This window comes from Hyperolius riggenbachi, chromosome 4, assembly GCF_040937935.1.
Source record: "Hyperolius riggenbachi isolate aHypRig1 chromosome 4, aHypRig1.pri, whole genome shotgun sequence".
In the NCBI taxonomy this organism is placed as follows: domain Eukaryota; kingdom Metazoa; phylum Chordata; class Amphibia; order Anura; family Hyperoliidae; genus Hyperolius; species Hyperolius riggenbachi.
In genome coordinates this window covers 113,952,920-113,971,890 of record NC_090649.1, presented here as the reverse complement: position 1 = coordinate 113,971,890, position 18,971 = coordinate 113,952,920, and the positions used below count along the sequence as shown (strand labels likewise).

Genomic DNA, 18,971 nt, shown 5'->3' with positions numbered 1-18,971 from the left:
CAGTTACCTGGCAGCCCTGCTGGCCTATTTCACTGCAGTAGTGTCTGCATAACACCAGAAACAAGCATGCAGAAAATCTTGTCAGATCTGACAAAAATGTCAGAACCATCTGATCTTTCTATTCTTGTTCAGGGTCTATAGCTGAAGGTATTAGAAGAAGAGGATCAGCAGAATTTCCATGCAACTGGTATTGCTTAAAATCAAATAAATATGGCTGCCTCCATATCCCTTGTACTGCAATAGAGAACCTGAACTGAAAATTAAAAGTCAAAATAAACATAAACATGTCATACTTACCTCCTGTGTAGTTTACTCATCAATCTCTCCTTCTCTCATGCGTCCTGTTTGTCCACAAATATCTGTGGAATTCTCTGTCCACCATTTTGAAAATGGCCATTACCCCATAACAGCTTCCTGGTCAAGACACTGTTAACCTGCGGAGCGGTCTGGACGAGCTCAGCTCGTCTAACACCGCCAGAGGCTGCCGCTCAGGCCCTGCTGGGCCGATTTTCGTCAAATAAAAAGCAGCACACGCAGCCGGCACTTTGCCAGCCGCGTGTGCTGCCTGATCGCCGCTGCTCTGCGGCGATCCGCCGCGAGCAGCGGCGAAAGAGGGTCCCCCCAGCCGCCTGAGCCCAGCGTAGCCGGAACAAAAAGTTCCGGCCAGCGCTAAGGGCTGTATCGGAGGCGGCTGACGTCGATGACGTCACTCCGCTCGTCGCTATGGCGACGATGTAAGCAAAACAAGGAAGGCCGCTCATTGCGGCCTTCCTTGTTTATTCTGGGCGCCGGAGGCGATCGGAAGAACGCCTCCGGAGCGCCCTCTAGTGGGCTTTCATGCAGCCAACTTTCAGTTGGCTGCATGAAATAGTTTTTTTAATTTAAAAAAAAACCCTCCCGCAGCCACCCTGGCGATTTAATCAGAACGCCAGGGTGGTTAAACGAATATTGCCCACTTGAGCCATAGGGAAACATGGACATTAGCTTGTACATTCAGGTGTAACTGACAGCTGCTGATATATAACTGACAGCTGCTGATATATAACTGACAGCAACTGTTATATTTAAGTTCTGACAAAATATTGTCAGAACTGGATGGATCACTGTAAGAAGAAAATGGTGAATTTCTGAGAGGAACTGATGGTGAGGTAAGTAATATTCATTTGCAGCTACATCATGTTTATTTTCAATAATTTTACTCAGTACAGGTTGCCTTTAAGGTTCAGTCATAAAAAGCAACTGCCATTTACTGGAATCTCATTCCAGTTCCTTTTAAGAACACATTCAAACATTCAAAGTTATGTTTTTTTTAATTCCTTAATATTTGTCTATAGATGGTGGGGCAGTAGTTTTGGTAGAGATGTTCCACTAATGTGTTGCTCCCAGGTACCATAGTTTGTCCAGCTTTATTCATAAAGTTCCAAAGATGTAAAGCATAAGAACTATTGAATGTTGGCAATCTTTCCCACACTTGAAAATATTTTCTCCATGATTTATATGGGATGGGGTAGAAGCGCTGAGGGTGAAAATAGGAGATGTTTGCACACATTACATCGTCTGTGCAATTAAATGTAGGCATTCCACACCATCTAGTCACAACACGTGTGAATACTCCAGGGCCTTGGTGACCCCATATTTCTCCTCTGTAATTCTCAACAAAATTTTCCATAAATTGCCATGTTAAACTGTGATGTGGTGAGAGACCAAAAACACTGCTGCTGGTAGTCCCTTGAGATTGTGCTGCCAAAAAATGATCATTGGGTATTTGAGAAATTGAAATGACATCAGTATCCATGTAAATTCCACCATATTTCCAAATCATGGCAAACCTGCATGCATCCGAGCTAACGTGGGTCCAATATTGTTCCCGGCTTTGGTCTACCTAGCAATACCAAAACAAACAGTTGTTTATGACACTATAGCTTTAAGCATACCTGAAGTGACATGAGATAAACATTACATAGGTACATATAGTACTAGTCCTACTAAGAAATTGTCTGAAGACTGTTTTCCTGCACAATACATTTTAAAAAACTAGCTCTGTTATATATGCAAATCAGTCAAATAGAAAGTCAAGTTTAGACACTTATCTAGCTAAAAGTCCCAGCTACTTTCCAGTAGCCGATTTTTTTCACAAGTGCTCCAGGATGGCACCTCATGAGATCCCGATTGGTCTGCCCTTATGGAAACATCTGTTAAATTTATAATGACATGACCTGTATGACTCCTCCTTCCCTAGTTTTTACAAGAGAAAATCCCACCCCGACACTCCAGTGTACAAATATAAATTCAACATACTAAAGCATAAGGTAGAGAACTACGGCAACCATTCTGGAGGACTTGCAGAAATGTGGATACTGGTGAACAGCTGGCACCACCACCCATTGTCCTCCAGGAACGTCAAGCTGGCTGCACTCCAAGTGCGCTTCAGGTACTGTTGGCTCTGTTCTGGCTAACACTTGGTTTATTGCCTATCAAAGAGGTTATACTCCCGATCCGGATTTCGGCCAGCAGCCTTCATCAAGGGATCCCCTCCCCTGATGAAGGCTGCTGGCGAAATGCGGATCGGGAGTATAACCTTTTTGATATGCAATAAGCCAAGAGTTTGCCAGAACAGAGTAGACAGTACCTGGAACGTAGACGGCTTCACATCATTTCCGGTAAACACAGAGGGAGAAGGACTCAGTGTCCCCTGCATGAGTTTCACATTAGGACTTAGCGCGGAGTCACTGCCAGCCAGGACTCCTGAATACCATCTTATGGATTTATACCCACACTTCGGAAGCCTGCTCCAGTTTCACGCTAAATGCAGGTACTGTTTTTAAATTTTGGATTCCGTGGCCGACTATCACTCATTGTGGGGAGTTCAGCCATCACAATTGGAGCCCCAGGTGCTCCAGTGTTTTACTGTTGACTCTCCTATGTTGGGGCTTGAAGACTGGCCCTGAGTTCAACCTAGGCTGCTCTTGTTGTCCATTAGTGCGCTAGTGCTTTGTTTTGCATTACCTTGTCCTCCAAGAAAGCTCCTCCTGAGACCAGCAATAAAATTGACCTTGCCCAAAAGATTGGTGCTGGCATGTCAGAAGTTTCACCCGGTAATGACTTACAAAAGTTGTATGTCAAGAGTCAAGACCATGTTGCTGCCTTGCTAATCTGATCCAAAGAGGCGCCAGACTTTTTATGATCTATCAGTGTGTGACCAAGAGTGATGGGGTAAACAAATTGAAAAATTGGGAAGGGAGAGGAGGAATCCAATTTTATACTTCAAAAAGTAATGTCATTTTTCATTTAAACAGGGGTTTCCATAAGGGGAGAAAACATTGCGGAAGGGTGTCACAGTCCTGTAGAGTAGCGTTACATTTTACCTGCTCCTGGAGGTGATATGGGTCCTCTTAACTTCCTGTTTAGTTTGCAAGTGCTGTGTAGCCAGCCAATGAATATGTGGCTTCCTCCCCTGCCAAATGACATGGGACTGAAGCTGCATGGCAATTGGCTGGCTGCATGCCACTTGCAAACTGAACAGGAAGTGAAGAGGTTCATGTATCATTGACATGAACAGGTAAAGTACAATGCTTCACTCTGCACATACGGGACCAGGCCCCCCTATCTTCTGGCCAAACCACTCCCTCCTCTGTAATGGAGGTCGGGATGGCACCAGACCTTTGCCGGAGAGCCTGGCCCAATGTAGTTACACCCTTGGACATATTTAAACCAAATAGTATGCACGTATTATAGTAGTAAGATGTGGTCAGAGTAGAAGGCAGGTAACATACTGCAATCAAATCAAAAGAAAAAAAGATGAGTGAAAACCTTAGTCAAATTCTTTATGGATAAACATTCCTTGGTTCAATATGAACTATGGATTTGTAACTAGTGATAGACACATCACAAAAGCCAAAAGCACATTCGCAACATTTTACCGCAGAAATTCATGTTTGCAGTGACCTCATTGAATTTAATGCCAGGCCAACTTCAGGGCATATTTGCAGCCACAATTTATTTTAAAAAGGTGTTACAACAGTCCAAAAACCCAGGTAGTAGCATGGCAGAGGAGGATCAATGCCAAAATGTAACCCCCTAAAATACATATTTAATGTAGAGGCTTTTTAAATGTTTTTTTTAAAAGAGATGTCAGTAGCGCCAACTTTAACAGTTAATAGCAAAACCCCCATGCAGTCAGAGGTAAAAATGGTGCCCCATTCACTTACATTATCAAATCTTTATCGTTTTAAATGTTAAAAAATGGCGCAGACCTTGAACATACTTTATCATTTTAAATCCTGCTTTTTTTGTCCTGACTGAACGTTATTTATTGTCTTAAGCCCTGCTTTGCAGCCATTTGGAAAATGTCTGCCCGCCGACTTTAACGTTTAATAGCAAAGCCCCCTTAAAAGCTAGAAACACCAAAATTGCTGGGAATGTTAAAAGACCTTATACTTTGAGAAAATTGATTTTAAAGTTTCAAAGGAAAAAGTTATATTTAAATGTATAAATGACACTTAGTGAAACAATTCCCGCCGACTTTAGCAGTTAAAAAGCAAAGGCCCCTTACATCCTAGCAACACCAAATTTGCAGGACAAGTTAAAAAGGTAGTGGGAAACAAGGTTTAATTTTTTTTTTACAAAATTGTATATTGAATTTTAAAAGAGGCAATGGGGAAGCCTGGGGGCCTCATCAGACCCTGGGGCCCTGGGACAATTGCCCCCTTTGCCTTTATTGCAGCACCGGCCCTGTGCCACCCCCCCCCCCCTCCAAAAAAAAGTGTTGGCCCATAAAAAACATGAAGTGCTGTGTAAATACATCATTGTAATATGGTAGGCCATTTAACAATGGCTATGGTAAGATTAGATTGTGAGCTCTTCTGAGGACAGTCAGTAATTGACTTTGTACTCTGTAAAGTGCTGCAGAAGATATCAGGGCTATATAAATACATAATAATATGGCAGGACATTAGGCCATGACTATGGCAGGTATTAGACTAAGATTTTCTGGTTTTGGTGTCGAATTCCTAATCTCTGAAGTTCAGACAGGAACCAGGAGCCAGTTAAATGTATGTCACTCACTCAGAAGGGAGGGCCCCAGTCACTGCAGGGGCCCCATACTCCTGTAATGGGTGGTATCCCACTGATGGCGGCCCTGGGTATGCTAAGGAGAACAGTGGCAATAAGGGTGAAAAATCTTTCAAAGAGACCTTGGAGTTTGAGAAAATTGATTTTAATGTTACAATAAGAAAAGTTTTGAAATGCGGCTAAATTACAGATAATGCATCGGTAGTGTACATTTACATATATCAAAAGAAAGAACAGTGAATTTCATCCCAGGGTTTCCACATTGTCAGTTTGAAGTGTGTAATGACCACCTGGAAACCCAGTGGAACTGGCAAAGTTTTAGCCAGGGATTGCTGTACAGTTGCAATATTACTATATAAAGGATCCCTGGCAAATTTAGTTGGCTTGGGAAAAAAAAAAAAAAAAAAGGGTCTCTTTAAAGCGGAATGTAACCCAGAATTTCTTATTTGCTCAAAAAGATTATTTCCAGCATATAATATACTAACACAATGATTTTTTTTTTTAGTAAAACAGAATTCAAAGGGTTTCATCACAGGGCTGACTCTTCTGCAGGGAGAACCTGCATCCACTGCTTATCTTATCTTGTGTACACATTCTTTACTTGATACATTTATGTAAACATTCTCTGGCTATGCAGGACTTCAAGCCTGCATGGATGCACTCATCAGCTGAACTGCCAGAACGCAGAGCCTAAACAGCATCGTGATCTGCAGCCTGAGCTAAATCAACTCACATGGTCCATGGCAAAGCCTCCCCCCTCCCCCAGAGCCCTTGCCCAAACCATGGACAAGGGGCTCGCCCCACCTCCAGTGTCTAGGAGGAGCGTGGAGGTAACTACCCCCTATGCCTGTAGGTGTAGGTTCATGGCGGCATCTGGGGGTCCCCTTCATCATGGGTACCCCCAGATGCTTGCTCCTCCCCAAGAGTTAAAAGGTTATAAAAATACAACCTATTCTGGTTGAACTTGATGGAGGTCTTTTTTTTCAACCCAAATAACTATGTAGCGGAAAAAAAAAAATTATCGTAGTGTTCTTAATAAACCATAAATAAATACTTACCTTTGGTTACTCCAACAGTATCCTCTGAAACATCCCAAGCCATATCCTTTTTCTACAGATGAATGACAGATAATGCTGCACATATCGATCCCTAATGCAATGAACAGTGCTGCACAGGTCGGTCCCATTCTCAACCCAGCTTTATACTAAATATAGTAAGACAAAGACAAACACTTATATTGCGCTTTTCGCCTGGCAGACTCAAAGCGCCAGAGCTGCAGCAACTATGCTTAAAAACAAGAAGAGAATCGAGAGCCCAATATGGTGCAGTATTGTCAGGTAAAATGAAGAGTTCAATACAATTTTATGTACAGAGGCGCCAGAGTAGAGTAAAACGTTTTAAAAAACGCTTAAAAGGAGAGGGGGATGTTAAGGTGGACTTACCTCCCTCTTACAAAAAAGAAAACTCACTTGAGTCTCAATAAAATAGAATTGTCAAGTAATTTATTCAACTCCACAAATGCAACGCGTTTCGCGGGCGTGACCCCGCTTCTTCAGGCAAAAATGGGAGCACAACTCAGTGGGTCAAGCAATAAGTTTGAGCGCCTCTAGGACACTCTATAGGCAGTAGCAGCGTTAGGGAGACTTGCCCAAGGTCTCCTTACTGAATAGGTGCTGGCTTACTGAACAGGCAGAGATGAGATTCTAACCCTTGTCTCCTGTGTCAGAGGCAGTTCCCTTAACCATTACACTATCCAGCCACAAGCCCAAGAGCATCTTTAAAATTTTCCAATGCTCCCAAGTGGCTATTTAACAAACCAGTTGGAATCCTCTACAATTTGTTTTAAGCTTTGTCACTTTTAAATAGGGATGATCACAGATATGCAAATTCTTATGCAAAAAAAAATGCAGCTTGAAAATGGACCAATTTAACCTATTTTGGTTCCTGGACGTAGAAACCATGCTCGCTCCCGGCCCGCGGTTCATTAGCCAGGCAATCAGTGTATTGGGCTATGGTGCCCGATCACTGATTCCTCTCCCCCGCTGAAAAAGCGACAGCTTCTCTCGGAAGCTTCGCTTTTTCTGGCTGTAACGTACCCCATACGTCGCTTTAAGCGTGTGTTACGCTTAGAGTGGCGTCATGTAAACAAACTCATGGCCGCCATCTTGTGGCCAAAAAGTAAAACTACAACTAAAAGTAAAAAAAATTAAATTCAAACACACATTTACATTATAAATCACAGGTTTACATCCCACCCTCCCAAAACTACCCAAATAAAATGTTTAATATTATGAAGAAAAAAAAAGGTAAATATTTACATAAGGGTCTAAACTTTTTAAATATCAAAGTAAAGATGAAATACTTCTATTTTTTTTATTTTAAACTTGTAAATAGCGATAGATGCAAAACGGAAAAAAATGCACCTTTATTTCCAAATAAAATATTGTCGCCATACATTGTGATAGGGACATAGTTTTAACGGTGTAATAACCGGGACATATGGGCAAATACAATACGTGAGTTTTAAATATGGAGGCATGTATTTTAAAACTATAATGGCTGAAAACTAAGAAATAATGATTTTTTTTCCCGTGTTTTTCTTATTCTTCCTGTTAAAATACATTTACAGTAAAGTGGCTCTTAGCAAAATGTACCCCCCAAAGAAAGCCTAATTGGTGGCGGAAGAAACAAGATATAGATCAGTTCATTGTGATAAGTAGTGATAAAGTTATAGGCTAATGAATGGAAGGTGAACATTTCTCAAGTGAAAACGACGGAACGTGAATGGGTTAAACATGGGCTTAAACTGATTGGTCCATTTTCAAACCGCATACAAATTTTGTAACAATTTACATCTCATTCATCATCCCTACTATTAAAGCACACCTGAAAAAAAGTGTATGGAGGCCGAGCAAGTGGACACTACATATTACGGGCGGAGCCCTTCCCCAGGTGTGCCATGTCCTTTGTTTATGGCTCTAATACTATTAGCCATAGCCCCTGAACAAGCATGTTTGCCTTGTCCCATTCTCAGCAGCATATAATGGCACTTTGGGATGTTACTCAATCAATGCATCTCCACTGTTTGTGAACTTTTTAAATTGTAATTAGGGTTGAAGTCTTGGAAACGTAATGGTTCCGAGTTCTAATTTTTCAGAATTCAGCTGTTCCGTGTATTGGAAATTGCTCTGTTCTGTTGCCTGCGGAACAACGAATTTTGACAAATTCGGAAGCCAGCTGTTCCGATTGTCCCTAATTGTAATGTTGCATAGATTTTGAATAGTGCAGACTTCAAGGTATTTATGCTTGAGGGCCTTTTCATATTCGTGCTGTGTAGTATTTTTTTTTTTTTAACAGTTGAAGTTTATTGCATTTTTTTTTAAAGGTGAACACAGAGATAGATACAGTGCAGACTGTAATTTGTACATTCAAAGATATAACTACATATTGTTGCATTGAAAGCAGTGTGACTTGATATATCAACGAACTGATTTATAGTATACCTTCATTTGCATATCAAATATTTATCTACTGATAACAGCACTGCTCTGCAAGGAGGAAAATTGAAGCTAGAGGTGAGTGTTGAGTACCCACCGAAGAGAATAAGAAGAAAGGAAAGAAAAGAGAGAAAGAGTAGTCCGCCCCCGGCCCGCGACCCCACCACATCCCTAGTCTAGGATTGAAATAAATTTCTCATTTGTTGGATCTAGGATTCTGCTCTCCCAAATACCCCATATTTTATCGAATTTCTTAGGACTTTTTCTGTTTAAGTATGTAACCCTGTATAGAGGTAAGGCATTATTAATAGTTTTGGCCCACATACCTAGTGTGGGCGTAGACTGTTTCCTCCACAGTTTTAATATCTCCTTTCTAGCATAAAAGCAAAGCAATCTTACCAGATTTTGTCTGTGAGTTGAAAGATTAGGTTTATCCAGTTTCCCGAGTAGGAGCATTCCCATATCTAGTGGAAAAGAGGTTTGTAGTAATGTATTGATTATGGTAAGGACATTTTCCCAGAATGGGATAATTTTAGGACATGACCAGAAAATGTGTGTGAAGCTACCCACCCCCACCAAGCATCTCCAGCAGACATCTGAGTTAGCGCTGCTCATTCTGTGGAGTCTTTCAGGAGTGAGGTATACTCTATGCAGAAATTTGGTTTGAATAAGTTGATCATTAGCTGCAACTACTGTGGTAGGGAATTCTGCCAGAATTGAGTCCCAATCTTTGATAGTCAAAGTAGGTATATCAGCTGACCATTTTTGAAAGCCTTTGTGTAGTCTTGGATGATTACAGTTAAGGAGCTCAGTGTAGATAGCAGAGAGAGTTTTGGGAAGATCCTTAGTCATAAGAAGTTGTTCAAGTCTGTCGGTAGTCAGGTCTGGAGGTCTAGAGCCAAATTGTGACCTATGGGCGTGACGTAGTTGCAGATATCTGAACAAGTGCTTGTTAGGTAGGTTGTGCTGCACCTTCAGCTCTTGAAATGTGTTTAAAGAGTTGTCATGTTGAATATGGGATATATTTTTGATACCATATTTTGCCCAAGCAATTGGATCGGGGATAGTGGCAAAGTGTTTGAGGTTTGGATTTCCCCATAGCGGCGTATAAGGGGAGATATTGTTAGGTTTTGTAATATTAGTTCTAGCCGTAACCCAGGCCTTCCAGGTCGCTGCCATAGCCACTGTAGTTTGAGGGTTGGCCTTGGGTCCTCTGTATGGGAGATTGGTGAGTTGCTCGTAGGAGCCCAACACCGCTGCCTCAGCATTCACTGCCGGATTCGATTCATCTTGTGAAAACCACCAACGTATAGTAACTAGCACTGAAGCCCAGTAATATTTTTGGAAATGTGGAAGTGCAAGACCTCCCCTGCATTTGGCAAGCTGTAAAAGGTCTAAAGCAAGTCGCGGTTGTTTGCCTGCCCATACGAAGGATAAAATTATTCTATCTATTCGTTTAAATAATGAGGTTGGGAGCCACACTGGGCACTGTCTAAACACATAAGTAAATTTGGGTAGGAAGACCATCTTGAGCAGGTTTATTCTGCCTATCAGATTGAGTGGAAGCCTATTCCAAGTGTTGCATTTGTTCTCAAGCTGCTGTATAATGGGGTCTACGTTAAGTATCCGATATTTGTGGATGTCTTTAGTGATCTGAATACCTAGATATTTAAATTGGTTTACTACCAGGAGGGGAGTAGTCATGGGAGATGTTAACTGGGATATGTCATCTAATGGGAATAGTATCGATTTACTCCAATTGATCCTGATTCCCGACAGCGTCCCAAATTCCTCAAAAAGGCGAAGGGCTGAGTCTAGTGAGGAGAGAGGGTCGTTAAGGTACAGAAGGACATCATCCGCGTATAGGGATATTTTTTCGTGCAGTTTTCCTAACAATAGTCCCTTCACTAAAGGAGATTGGCGGATGCGAGCAGCAATTGGCTCCATTGCTATTGCAAACAGACTAGGTGACAGTGGGCATCCTTGTCTAGTGCCTCTTTCTGATCAAAAAACTGTGAAATCACATTTCCTGTACGAATTTTAGCTCTGGGGGAGTCAGAGCATCTGGACCCACTTTATAAAATTGATTCCAAACCCAAATTTACTCATGGTAGCCCAAAGGTACTGCCATTCCACTGAATCGAAAGCCTTTTCGGCATCTAATGAGGCCACCACCCGTTGTCCTGTGTTTACATGCGAGGCAGCGATGTTGGTGAGCAGTCTACGTAAGTTGATATCTGTGCCTTTACCAGGCATAAAACCGGATTGGTCAAAGTGTATTATTTTACGTATGCATAGGTTTAGTCTAGTGGCCAATACTTTCGCAAGGATTTTAACATCCGTGTTCAGGAGGGATATGGGTCGGTATGAAGCACATCTTGTGGGGTCTTTACCCGGTTTAGGGAGCACAATTATTAATGCCTCTGACATGGAAGGAGGGAGAGAGCCACTGTCAAAGGACTGTTGAAAAGTGGTTTTCAGTTTGGGGGCTAACAGTGTGGAATACTGTTTATAAAATTCGGCAGGGAGCCCGTCTAAACCCGGGGTCTTACCTGTCTGCATATCTGCGATCGCATCTATTATTTCATTGACCGTGATTGGGGCATCAAGTGCCTCCTTGTCTTCCAGAGGGAGGGTCGGCAGATTAAGGTCTGTCAGGTAGTGCACAAGGTCCGCGTCGCTCTTTTTGACCTTACTAGTATATAGGTCAGAGTAAAAGCGAAAGAAAATCTCATTAATTTCCCCGGGGTCAGTGGTGAGATTATGGGTTTCATCCAGCAGTCGGGGTATAGTGGTGTTAAGCTGAGCATCTCTAGACAGCCAGGACAGCAGCCTCCCAGTTCTATCTCCCTGTTCAAATATCCTTTGTTTTTGCTCAAGGAGACTCTTTTTCGTGGAATCCACTCGGTATAATTCCAACTGTGATAAAGCTAGCTGCCATTGAGTGTATGTGTCAGCATTCTTTGTGTTAGTATAGTCTATTTCTAGATCCGCAGCAGCCTTCTCTTTCCACTGTACATATGCTTTAGTTTGATCTCTGGCGAATTTAATAGCCCCCATATATTGCCCCCTTATAACAGCTTTGCTCGCATCCCACACCCATTGCTGAGAAGTAGATTTTGAGTTTACCTCCCAATATAATTTAATTTGGCGTTTGATAATATCATCTATTGTGGGATCTACAATCCATTGCTTGGATAATCTCCAGACTCTGTCCTTTGGTTTAGGTCCTAATAATAAGTTTAGTTCCAATGGAGCATGGTCGGAAATCCCTCTAGCTAAAAATTGAGAGGCTTTAATTAGCGGGAGGGCAGCCTGGGAAGCTAAAGCCATGTCTATCCTAGAGAGGGAGCCATAGGAGGCGGAGTGACAAGAAAATGCCCTTGTTGTAGGATGTTTCCATCTCCATAGATCTACTAGAGAGTATGCCTCCAGCCATTTGCTAAATTCCAACGTATCTCTATTGTTACGGTGAAGGCGGTCAGAGTTGGGGTCATGCACAAGGTTAAAGTCACCGCATATTATGAGTTTCTGGGATGGCATCTGTGCAACGATAGAGATAATTTTGTCTAGTATAGTAATATCAGCCGGAGGAGGTAAGTAAACGTTTGCTAGAATCAGCTCTTCCTGATTGACCGTGGCCCGTATGATAATGTATCTGCCACCCGAATCTATTTTAATTTCGTGTAGGCAGAAGGGTAGATTTTTTCTAATAAGTATTGCGACACCTCTAGAGTATGAGGAGTATGTTGCGTGATATGCATGGGCCACCCAGGGCTTTTTGAGTGCTAAAATCCTCCCTCCCACAAGATGTGTTTCCTGCAGACAGCAGATGTGGGGTGCATGGTGCTTAATAAAGTCAGTGACTAAGGTACGCTTAAATTTGGAGCCTAGGCCTCTTACGTTCCAGGAAAGAATATTAACAGACGACATTGAGGTTAGGTGAAATATGCATAACAGTGTTTCAAAGTATCAGGGAGATTTCCTGTCCATATAATGGAGCTAGGTGCCAGACTCCCATTAGCATTTAGTGAAAAGGACATGAAGGAGCCCGAGCCGGAGGCAGAAAATACAGGAAAGCAAGAAGAAGAGGTTACGGAAAGACAGTACATACATAACCATTGTAAGTACAGAACATATTCCCCAAACCCAAAAACCCCCCACCCTACATCCTGCGAGTGAACCATGAACCTCGGGACGTCTTGTATCCCTAAACCTTAAACTTGTCTTTATAAAACAAAGAACCTACAGCCCAAAATTAGGGCTGGCTTGTAACCAAAAATTAAAAATTAACCCTACCCCAGGTTACGGTCTGGCCTGGGGAAGGAGAGAAAAAAAAAAAGAAAAACGCTCAGTGGGGGCAGTGGTCTGCGTGACCAGGAGGTCGCTGCCCAGCTTCACTCAGTTACTAAACTGAGGGTTAACCTTAGTGTGTTTGAACCTTGTAGAAACAGCGGAAACACATTCTGTCATCTGTCCAGCATTGATGCGCAGATTATGCCATCTTCACATAAACTGCTTAGCTTAGGGGTCACTGGGTGACCACATATTTTGTCTGGGAGAGCACTTGGGAAGGATGGTGAGGGGGGAGGGCGGGGTAGTAGGGGGGGGGGGGGTGGGTGGGAAGGGGCAAAAAAATTAAGTAGATTTCACCATGGGGCTGAGGCTCCCCCGCTAATTTGATTATGAGCGGAGGCCTGGGAGGGGGGGGGAACCACCGCAGCGGCCCACCTTCAGATTATATTATGTTTGCACCTAAGCGGTATAGATCACCGTGCAAGTCCCCATCTCACCCACAGCGCACCACTATGGAGTTCTGGGAGCCTCCCCGTGTCCCCCTGCAATATAGACAACCTTATCTCCCACTACTACATATCCTGTGAAGGCCAGGAGTCAACCCGCCAACAGAGAAAAGATAAGGGCCGGCGGCAGATCCCAGACCCATGGCCCCGCAGGCTGACTTTTGCGGGGTAGTCTATCATTAAGGCATGCTATTAACAGGGTTGAGCGCCCCTTGGGTGTCTTCCCCCACTTATTATCAGGTAAGTTAAGGTGCAGTGCCATATTGCTATTAATATATAGGAGTTAGCATTGCCTGTAGTGGCCAGTCGGTCCGAGACCCGCCATCCAGTCCCCACTCTCTCCCCACAGTTTAGATGACAGCAAGTAAATAGGTGTAAACTGTGAGCATTCTAGAGTTGTATGTTTGTTTGCTTTAATGATAGTAATTCCACATAGTGGAAGTAAGTTCATATACCTAGTATATATATCTGCTACTCAATTTGCTCACAGTAAATACTCTCAGGAATAGGGGCAAGAGAAGGCCTCCTGCGTAAGTTAGGATTCACATAATCAGGACCAGAAAGAAGACTAATCTGTGTTGTATGCCTTGCTGTATCCGTTATTGGTATAGGTGAATCATATACCGTCATGGACATATAGAGTGTGGAAAGCTAGGATAAATGAGTGGGTGAGTGGCGCCCCCAAGAGAGGCAGTCAACAGCAGCCCCCAGGTGTATAGCCTGCAGGGATATGGTAAATTGTGCTGTAAGGGAGCCTCCAGCTGCATCCAGCACGGTATGTAATCTAGAGGGTATCGTCAAACTCGTTCTGCTGGGCTTTATAGCTTTCGATTTGTGGAGCCATATCACCATCTAGTGGCAGCCAGTGGAATTACAGCCAGTAATGCAAATTGGGTAGTTGTATGCCGACCCCTCCGTTTACCTTTCATTTACACAGGGGGGCCTCGTACCAAAATGCATCTGTTAATATCGTGTAGTTACGCAGTATATATTGACATAGTGTAATAAATGGAGATCCGTGCTTTTGTTGATCCCATTGGCTATTTGTTCTCACATAGTGAGGGCCGCATATATACTCAGTATACATAAATGGTATGCTATAGCACGTGATTGGAGGGGGGGGGGGGAGTGATGAGGGGAAAGGGAGAATGCTCTAGAAGACATTCAGGGCATCAGTACTAGAGCTGTCAGCGGAGCCCAATTATACATATTACGTGTGCACTTATAACAAGCACGTTAATAATACTTAGCATAGGAAGTCTTCGGTGACATATTTGCAGGGAGATTTCAAAGGCATAGTGAGTGGTATATACCCTTCAAGCCCCGAACATATGAAAGTAAAAGTAATCAGGAGCTAATAATAAACATTTATATGCATACTATTCCACGCATACATTTAATCCTAGTCCAAGTGCCTTAGAGGATATAACATTACAGAGTCACCACGGCATATTTTAAGGTAAAGCAACCCGGGGGATATCGGTGCCATCATTCTGTTAACCTGTGCAGTGTAGTTTACTTATGCTAACAAAGGCAACATCTATTATTCAACAACAGGCACCTATGCCTTATCAGTCAGGAATATGGAGAACATATTAATGCGTTCGGAACAAAATGCATAAAAAATTAAATGCCAAGGGAGCGAGAGTTCCCATTTTAGTCCAAGAGTCAGTGCATGTTCAAGGTCGCTTTTTTTGCAGCAGCACATGGTCCTCTGTGCCAGCTCTGCGGCCGCCATTTTAGCTCGAGTTTTCAGCAGCGCAATAACCATTAGACAGCAAGAGGCGGGAACTCTACGCGCCAAATTAAGTTCAAGCATAAAAAAATAGTGCTTCCTTAGGTCGGACACGTTGCGAACAAAGTTAACGAATAATATAACAGTAACAGTCCTATTAAACATAGTGCAATTTAACATGCCCTAAGAATGCGGATTACATTCACGGCCAGTCCGCCTATCAACCCGGCTATGGCAGAAAGCTGTTACTGTCCGGAGCCAACAGAGCAGGGCTTGACCGTGAGAAATAAAAATCACTCATCAGCTTGTAAGAAGGGCTAACAGAACTGTAACAAAAGGATATACTTATCCCGTCATGGATCAACAGGTCGTCTTTCCAGCCAGCGTGTCACCTCTCCTGGAGTGTCAAAAAATATGGTGTTGTCTCCATCCTGAATCCGTAGCTTTGCTGGAAAGAGCATGGAGTAAACAATCTTCTTCTCCCTCAGTTTGGCCTTGACACTGTGGAATGAGTAGCGTAGTTTCTGGGTCTCGGTGGTGTAATCCGGGAAAAGCATGAGCCGGTTATTTCCCAGTTGGAGATTTTCTATTTTCCTGGCCGCCGCAAGAATGGCATCGCGGTCTTTAAAGTTAAGGAGGCGGAATATTAAGGGTCTCGGGTACTTGCCTGGAGGTCCTGGCTTTGTCGGGATGCGGTGGGCCCTTTCTATGGTAAAGTATGGCGAAAAGGTCTCCACCGGCAGCAATTGTTTAAGTAGGTCCTCCATATATAGTGAGGCTTCTTTTCCCTCCGAGCCCTCCGGGAGGCCCAGCAGCCTCAGGTTGTTGCGTCGATTGCGGTTCTCCGCGTCTACCGCTCTGTTCTCCAATTGGGTTAGCCGTTGTTTCATGTCTGGTATAGCCGCCTCATGAGCGTTGACCCTATCTTCAGTGTCTGACACTCTCCGTTCCAGATCCCTGGTACGGTCACGCAGTTTCTGAAACGTCTTGGTGAAGGAGACCAAACTTAGTTTCTATATAGTCAATTTTAGTAGTGAGAGCCGATTGACACGTTTTTATGGCCTCCATTAATTCCGCAGTGGTAGGGAGTAGTACAGTTTCCTCCACGTGGTTCACTACAGCGTTCGGGTCTTTCTGCGGAGGCTTCGGGTTCTGTGAATTCTCCATGCTTCTCTCAGCCTGTATTCCACCCTCCGCTTTATCTTTTTTATCCCCTTTCTTGTTCCCCATATCTCCGTACGGGGTAAAGCGCTTGGGGAGTTTCTGCGGGCGCGAGGGGCCTGCAAGGGCAGTCTGTTGGTTATAGTCTATGGCGTCTTCCCCGGCCGAAGGTGAGTGAGGAAGGTCGTACCTTGGCTCCAGTATGGTAGAGGTAGTGTTTGCTAATCAGAAGGAGCAGTATGGTAGTTGTGGAAAGACGGATGAATGTAGATTCAGTGAGCCGGGCAGCGGAGCTCCTAGAACACGCGTCTGCTCAGTGAGCCATCTTGGCCACGCCCCCGCTGTGTAGTATTTTACCGCAGCCTATCACTAGTGCAATGAAAATCTATGGGGCCTTTCATACCGGCGCAGTGTGGCGCAATGTGACAGAAGTGATGTTTTCGCTGCATCCCCGGCACGAGTGCATACCTACGTTATTGTGCGGAGTGGTGATCGTAATCAGCAAAATTACGATTTTGCAAAGTTTCATGTAAATTTTTGCAATTATGCCTATACGGAATTACGATTTGCAAACTAAAGTAGTTTCGTAGGCATTCATAAGTTCGCATGAAAATTTGCGTAATTTCGTGAAATTTCAAATAATTTTGTGCCGAGTTTGGAGGTTAATAGCAAAGCCCCCATACATGCTACTGACGCAAAACTTGCTACATATGTTAAAGGGAATTGTGGGTACAAGGGGAAAAAATAATTTTCCAATAAGACCATATAATTTGAGAAAACAGATTTCAAAAATGCAAAGAAAAATGTTTTTTTAAACTTGGAAAAATGACATTTAAAAACCATTTTGCTCAAAAACTACAATGTCTTTAAAAAAAAAAAAAAAAAAAAACTTCTACTCAATATTCTCCTTAACAGATGTACCAATTTTGGTAGCAATAGCATGTATGGGGGCTTTGCTATTAACTGCCAAAGTCTGCACAAAATTACACAAAAAATTACACAAAATTATAAAATACTACAATTACGATTTTCCCAGAAATTTTGCATTATGATTACGATGTGAAAATTTGAATTTCGATGCAAAATTTTGCATATACGAAATTTTGGCCCATCACTGATTGTGCGACCGGAAGTTATATAAGTCTATGGCGACGCGTGCTTTTTAAAATGCCCACAAATTTTTACGCATTGCGCATGTGCGGAAGTGTATTTTAGCAGGACGCTTCCGTGCATGCGATCACTTCCTGCTTCGCAGATGGCGATTACAGTGTAATCCTCGAAGCCCTGTCTTTGGTGGTGCAGTGCCGCAACACTACCATCAATATGCAGTGTAAAACCGGCCTCAATTCATGGAACATAGGGCCTGATTCACAAAGCGGTGCTAACAGTTAGCACGCTGATGAAAAGCCCTTTATCAACTCAGTTTAGGCATGATAAGTTTAAGCACCAACTGGGTTAGCACCGCAGTGCACAGCTGATCAAAAGTTTTGCGCTAGCAAAGTCTGGTGCACTTCGCATAGGGTTTAATGGCGCTGCTTTGCGTGAGATACTTTGTGCGCGATCTAAACTTATCATGCCTAAGCTGGCTTTTCACCAGCGTGGTGCAATGATCATCACGCCTAAAGTCTCTAACTGGGTTAGCACCGCTTTGTGAATCGAGCCCTAAGTGTTTCAGCCAATTTGCTTCTCTGAGTGGTAAAACTACATTAGGCAGTCTATACAGTTTTAAGAATTTTGGTGTTATGCCTCTGGATTACTGTACATTATATTATTGATTTATAAAGCATATTATTAATGATATGAAACTCTCTACTTAGGATTATCATAAGTGTAGAACATACCTTTTCAAACCAAGATATGAGGGGTGTGTTACTAAATAATTCATCCATTATGAGAGGAAAGTAGTAAACATTAGGAAAAGATGAGAGAGATGGAAAACGCTGCCTTGTATTATTCTCCTCTTCCTCTGTGGTGATATTCCCCAGTCCTTTCATGAAGTAGACCACCGGTCTGTCAGGGTAAATGCGAGCTGCTGACTCTATAGCACACAAGACCAAGGATGGTGGCTCCATTCTGTCTGTGGTCTCCATAAACAGGATGCCATTGCCTTGCCTTAGAATGGTGTCTACTCCGGAAAAGTTTTTTGAAACGGACAATAAACCAGTAGAAGCAAGGAGTTTCCCAATGTAAGTGCTTTTCTGTACGAGGACAGTCCCACTAAAAAAGATGACAGCAGCAAGTACAAGTGCTATTAGGATTGCCCTTAATTTTTTTAACATGGTTGTAGAATCCAGTATCTGAACTGAAGAGGAAAAGAAAATTAGTAGAACCCCAAACAAAACAAAAAAAAGTTACAGAAGTAAATGCAGCACACTTAGAGCAGAACTTTAGTATATTTAGTTTTTTGTTTATATCATAATTTTCATTTAAACCCGTAGATTACAGAAAAAAAAATGTGAATAAATCACATCATTATGCATGAGATATTTTGGCTGCAGACACTGCCAAGAATACAAAATTAATACATATTATACCTGTAATAGTGCATATGTTGTATACATACTTGAGTACACACGGTTTTCAATAGATCGGTGAGATTGAAACAGAGTTCAAACATACGGTAGACTGTATAAACACATGCTTACTCTATACCAAATAAATTTAAAGAACACCATAACAAAGATCCATCTGCATTATAGCGCAGTT

At 42.7% G+C, this 18,971-nt stretch overlaps 1 protein-coding gene across 1 annotated transcript; it reads right to left on the bottom strand.

The window, feature by feature from the left end:
- Window positions 1-1,309: 1,309 nt before the first annotated feature.
- Window positions 1,310-18,391, bottom strand: LOC137571057 (alpha-1,4-N-acetylglucosaminyltransferase-like). The gene is made up of 2 exons (XM_068279743.1): window positions 18,107-18,391; window positions 1,310-1,882 (listed from the first exon to the last, which is right to left on the bottom strand). The coding sequence occupies exons 1-2, from the start codon at window positions 18,353-18,355 to the stop codon at window positions 1,310-1,312; spliced, it is 822 nt and encodes a 273-aa protein (XP_068135844.1). The 5' UTR covers window positions 18,356-18,391.
- Window positions 18,392-18,971: the final 580 nt, after the last annotated feature.